We start from the raw sequence: 5,000 nt of genomic DNA, 5'->3' as shown, positions 1-5,000 counted from the left end.
CAGACATCCACTTCCAAACACAAATCTACTCGCAAACCAACCCTCATCCACCTTGACCTACCACCGGCCATCCACTTCCAAACACAGATCCACTCGTAACCAACCCTCATCCATCTTGACCTACCACCAGACATCCACTTCCAAACATAAATCCACTTCATAACCAACCCTCATCCATCTTGACCTACCACCAGCCATCCACTTCCAAACATAAATCTAATTTTCTCTCACTCTTATCTCACTCCTCTCCCCCCCTTTCTCTCTCTCTCTCTCTCTCTCTCTCTCTCTCTCTCTCTCTCTCTCTCTCTCTCTCTCTCTCTCTCTCTCTCTCTCTCTCTCTCTCTCTCTCTCTCTCTCTCTCTCTCCCTCTCTCTCTAATGAAAACATAAATAAATGAGATATGTAGATAAATGGTACCAACAAACTTATATAAATAATAGCAGTAGTAGTAAAAATATCACTAATAATAACAATAACCAATCCTCATCCATCTTGACCTACCACCAGACATCCACTTCCAAACACAAATCCACTTCATAACCAACCCTCATCCATCTACTCATAACCAACCCTCATCCATCTACTCATAACCAACCCTCATCCATCTACTCATAACCAACCCTCATCCATCTACTCATAACCAAGTCTCAAACTACCCAACCAATTCCCTCGTGTCCCTGTGTCCCTGGGCCCGAGGCAACTGCCCCTTAGAATCTCATTACGTCCCTCAGGCGAAGGTCAATCGAAAATTACACAGCTTGTTATTGTAAATGGTTGTCATTACTTTCTTTCTCTTTTATTCATTTTCTCTTCATTAGTCTCTTTCTCTCACTTTATGTCATTCTCCCTTTTTCTCTTTATTTATCTCTTTCTCTCTCTTTTTCTGTATCTATGTCATTCTCTTTCTTTTTCTTTATGTAGTTCTTTCTCTCATTTTTTTTTTTTTTTGTTTCTCTTTCTCTCTCTCTCTCTCTCTCTCTCTCTCTCTCTTCTTCTTCTTCTTCTTCTTCTTCTTCTTCTCCCTCCCCCTCTCTCTCTCGGCTCTCTCTCTAAACGAATGAATAGATGAATGTATAAATAAATGATATAAGTAGATAAATGGTATTAATAAAATAATATGAATAATAACAGTAGTAGTAAAAATAACACTAATAATAACAATAACAATAATAATAAAAATACTGATAATTATGATAATAAATGTTAATAGTCATAATAAAAACACGATAAAATAAATAAGCAAATAATACAGGACATAAATCAACAATTAAATGACGACGAAACAAAGTGAATAAACAAATGTAATAATCACAATAAAACGATACAAACAAACAAATAAAAACAATAGAATAAAGAAAACGACAATCGACAACGACCACAACGACGAAGAATAATAAATAATAAATAAAAAATGAATAAAAATAAATAAACATTATGAAATTATATATATAAAAAAACGGCTCTCGATACTCACTTGCCCGACAGCAGGATGGAGAGGCGCTCGTCGGCCGCCGTCGCGTCCTCAACCGCGTACGTGTCGCCAACCTCCAGCCTCATCAGGGTCGCCTCCTTCACCAGCGCGCTGAAGTTCTGCCGGTTCACCTGCCGAGGAGGAGAGGGGATGGGTGAGGAGAGGGAGGCGGGGGATGGGGGATGGGGGATGGGGGATGGGGGATGGGGGATGGGGAAAGGGGAAGGGGGGTGAGGAGAGGGAGGCGGGGGGAAGGGGAAAGGGGGAAGGGGTGGGCGAGGAGAGGGAGGCGGGGGGAAGGGGGAAGGGGTGGGTGAGGAGAGGGAGGAGGGTAAAAGGAGGGAGGGGAAGGGGGAAGGGGTGGGTGAGGAGAGGGAGGCGGGGGATGGGGGATGGGGGAATGGGGAAGAGGTGGGTGAGGAGAGGGAGGTGGGGGATGGGGTATGGGGGAAAGGGGGAAGGGGTGGGTGAGGAGAGGAGAGGGAGGCGGGGGAAGGGGTGAGTAAGGAGAGGGAGGCGGGGAAGGGGTGGGTGAGGAGAGGGAGGTGGGGGGAAGGGGGATGGGGGAAGGGGTGGGTGAGGAGAGGGAGGTGGGGGAAGGGGTGGGTGAGGAGAGGGAGGCGAGGGGAAGGGGAAGGGGGAAGGGGTGTGTGAGGAGAGGAAGGCGGGGGAAGGGGGAAGGGGTGGGTGAGGAGAGGGAGGTGGGGGAAGGGGGAAGGGGGAAGGGGTGGGTGAGGAGAGGGAGGTGGGGGAAGGGGGAAGGGGTGGGTGAGGAGAGGGAGGCGGGGGATGGGGGATGGGGGAATGGGGAAAGGGGAAGAGGTGGGTGAGGAGAGGGAGGTGGGGGATGGGGTATGGGGGAAAGGGGGAAGGGGTGGGTGAGGAGAGGAGAGGGAGGCGGGGGGAAGGGGGAAGGGAGAAGGGGTGTGTGAGGAGAGGGAGAAGGGGGATGGGGGAAGGGGGAAGGGGTGGGTGAGGAGAGGGAGGTGGGGGAAGGGATGGGTGAGGAGGGGAGGGGAGGGGGGGAGGAAGGGGGGGGGGGGAGGGGTGGGGGGAGGAGGGGAGGGGGGGGAGGGGGGGGGGCGGGGGGGGTCGGGTGGGGGTGGGGGAGGGGTGAGGTGGGGAGGGATGGGGGGGGGGGGGGGGGGGGGAGGGAGGGGGAGGGGGAGGGTGGGTGGGAGGAGAGGGGGGAGGGGGGAGGGAAGGGGGGGGTGAGGAGAGGGAGGCGGGGGAAGGGGGGGGGGAGGGGGGGGGAAGGAGAGGAGGTGGGGAAAGGGAGGAGGGGGAAGGGGGGGGGAAGGGAGAGGGGGGGGTGGGGGGAGGGAAGGGGGGGGGGGGGGGGGGGGAGGGGGGGGAGGAGGGGAGGGGGGGGGAGGGGGAGGGGGAGGGAGGAGGGGGAGGGGAGGGGGGAGGAGGGAGGGGGAGGAGAGGGGGAGGGGGGAGGGGGAGGAGGGGAGGGGGAGGGGGGAGGGGGGGGAGGGAGGGGAAGGTGGGGAAGTGGGAAGAGAAGGGGAGGGAGGGGAGGGGGAGGGGGGAGGGAGTGGGTGAGGAGAGGAGGCGGGGGGGAAGGGGGGGAGGTGAGGGGGAGGTGGAGGAGAGGGGGGGGGAAAGGGAAGGGGGAAGGGGTGGGTGAGGAGAGGGAGGGGGGGGAAGGGGGAAGGGGTGGGTGAGGAGAGGGAGGCGGGGGAGGGGGGGAAGGGGGGGGGGAGGAGAGGGAGGAAGGGGGGGAGAGGGGGGAGAGGGGTGGGGGAGGGAGGGAGGTGGGGGAGGGGGAAGGGAAGGGGGGGAGAGGGGGGGGGAGGGGGAGGGAGGTGGGGGAAGGGGGAGGGGGGAAGGGGTGGGTGAGGGAGGGGAGAGGGGGGGGGGAAGGGGGAAGGGGGTGAGGGGAGGAGAGGGAGGTGGGGAAGGGGGAAGGGGTGGGTGAGGAGAGGGAGGCGGGGGGGGGAGGGGGAAGGGGTGGGTGAGGGAGGAGGGGGGGGGGGGAAGGGGGGTGGGTGAGGAGAGGGAGGGGGGGAAGGGGTGGGTGGGAGGGGGAGGAGGGGAGGAGGGGGGAAGGGGGAAAGGGGAAGGGGTGGGTGAGGAGAGGGAGGCGAGGGGAAGGGGAAGGGGGAAGGGGTGGGTGAGGAGAGGGAGGCGGGGGAAGGGGGAAGGGGGGGGGGGGGAGAGGGGGGTGGGGGAGGGGGGAAGGGGGAAGGGGGTGGGGAGGGGGGGGGGGGAGGGGGAGGGGGGGGGTGAAGGAGGGAGGGGGAAGGAGAAGGGGGAAGGGGGAAAGGGAAGGGGGAAGGGATGGGTGAGGAGAGGGAGGCGGGGGGATAGGAGGGGGAGGAGAGGGAGGTGGGGGAAGGGGATGGGGGGTGGGGGAAGGGGTGGGTGAGGAGAGGGAGGTGGGGGAAGGGGTGGGTGAGGAGAGGGAGGCGGGGGAAGGGGGAAGGGGTGGGTGAGGAGAGGGAGGCGGGGGAAGGGGGAAGGGGTGGGTGAGGAGAGGGAGGCGGGGGAAGGGGGAAGGGGTGGGTGAGGAGAGGGAGGCGGGGGAAAGGGAAGGGGGAAGGGGTGGGTGAGGAGAGGGAGGCGGGAAAGGGGGAAGGGGTGGGTGAGGAGAGGAAGGCGGGGAAAGGGGGAAGGGTTGTGAAGTAATAGGAGGGGAGAAGGAGGGACAAGGGGATGAGGGAAGGGCGGGGGAAGAAGAGGAGAAAGGATGGGTAAGTAGAACGAGCCGGGGGAAGGGGAGAGGGGGGTGAAGGAGGATGATGACATGTGTATGTGTGAATGTGTGTGTGTGTGTGTGTGTGTGTGTGTGTGTGTGTGTGTGTGTGTGTGTGTGTGTGTGTGTGTGTGTGTGTGTGTGTGTGTGTGTGTGTGTGTGCGTGTGTGGGTCGGGAACACCGACATTTCCCTTTTTTCTATTTCGAACTATTCTAATTATGCCTCATTATGTGTCATTATTACGTTCAGTATTACCATTGACCTCATTCTTCTTATAGATTCTCAGTAGGAGTAGAGGAGAATGAGGAAGAGATAGAAGAAAAGGAGAGGATAAAGTCGAGAAAGGATATAGAGAAAACGAATGACGAGGATATCGACAAACGAGAAAGGAAAGGAAACTTTGACACTGGAAATGAAGATGATAAAAGGAAACAATAAACAGACGAAGAATCGATCGCCCTACCCTAAGAGGTTTGAAGACCTTGGCGTACAGATCTGCGAGGTCCTGGTGAACCCGAGGCGGCCAGACGGTGTACGTCAAATGCAAGACGTGGCCCGCGTTGACCACAAGGAAGCTCAAGTTCCAGGCAAAGATGTCAGCTGCGCAGATGTCCAGGGCAGCCCACAGAGCGAACAGCAGGATCCCAACGCTCAGGACAGCCCGCATCACAAGCGCCGACAGCCGGAAGTTATGAGGGACTAGGAACGCCAACAAGCAGAAGAAGTTGGCCACCTGGAATGAGGGGCGTGACAAATGAAGAATGAAGGGGGATTACTGTACAGACAGACTATCGAATAGACTGGATCATGAAGCTGTGGCTAATCA

General features: G+C 57.6%; 1 protein-coding gene across 5 annotated transcripts in view; it reads right to left on the bottom strand.

The window, feature by feature from the left end:
* Positions 1-5,000, bottom strand: part of LOC122260478 (popeye domain-containing protein 1-B) — a 54,800-nt gene that overhangs the window by 22,723 nt on the left and 27,077 nt on the right. For all 5 annotated transcript variants that reach the window (XM_043027767.2, XM_043027768.2, XM_043027769.2 and 2 more), the window contains exons 3-4: positions 4,638-4,907; positions 1,475-1,602 (exon numbers count right to left, since the gene is read on the bottom strand). In XM_043027767.2, the coding sequence (XP_042883701.1) occupies positions 1,475-1,602; positions 4,638-4,907 (398 nt within the window). The remainder of the gene's footprint in view (positions 1-1,474; positions 1,603-4,637; positions 4,908-5,000) is intronic.

This window comes from Penaeus japonicus, unplaced genomic scaffold (assembly GCF_977035675.1).
Source record: "Penaeus japonicus unplaced genomic scaffold, GWHDUDI00000001_assembly GWHDUDI00000004, whole genome shotgun sequence".
Taxonomy (NCBI): domain Eukaryota; kingdom Metazoa; phylum Arthropoda; class Malacostraca; order Decapoda; family Penaeidae; genus Penaeus; species Penaeus japonicus.
Note: the sequence above shows the minus strand (reverse complement) of the source record. Positions and strands in the feature narration are given on the sequence as shown.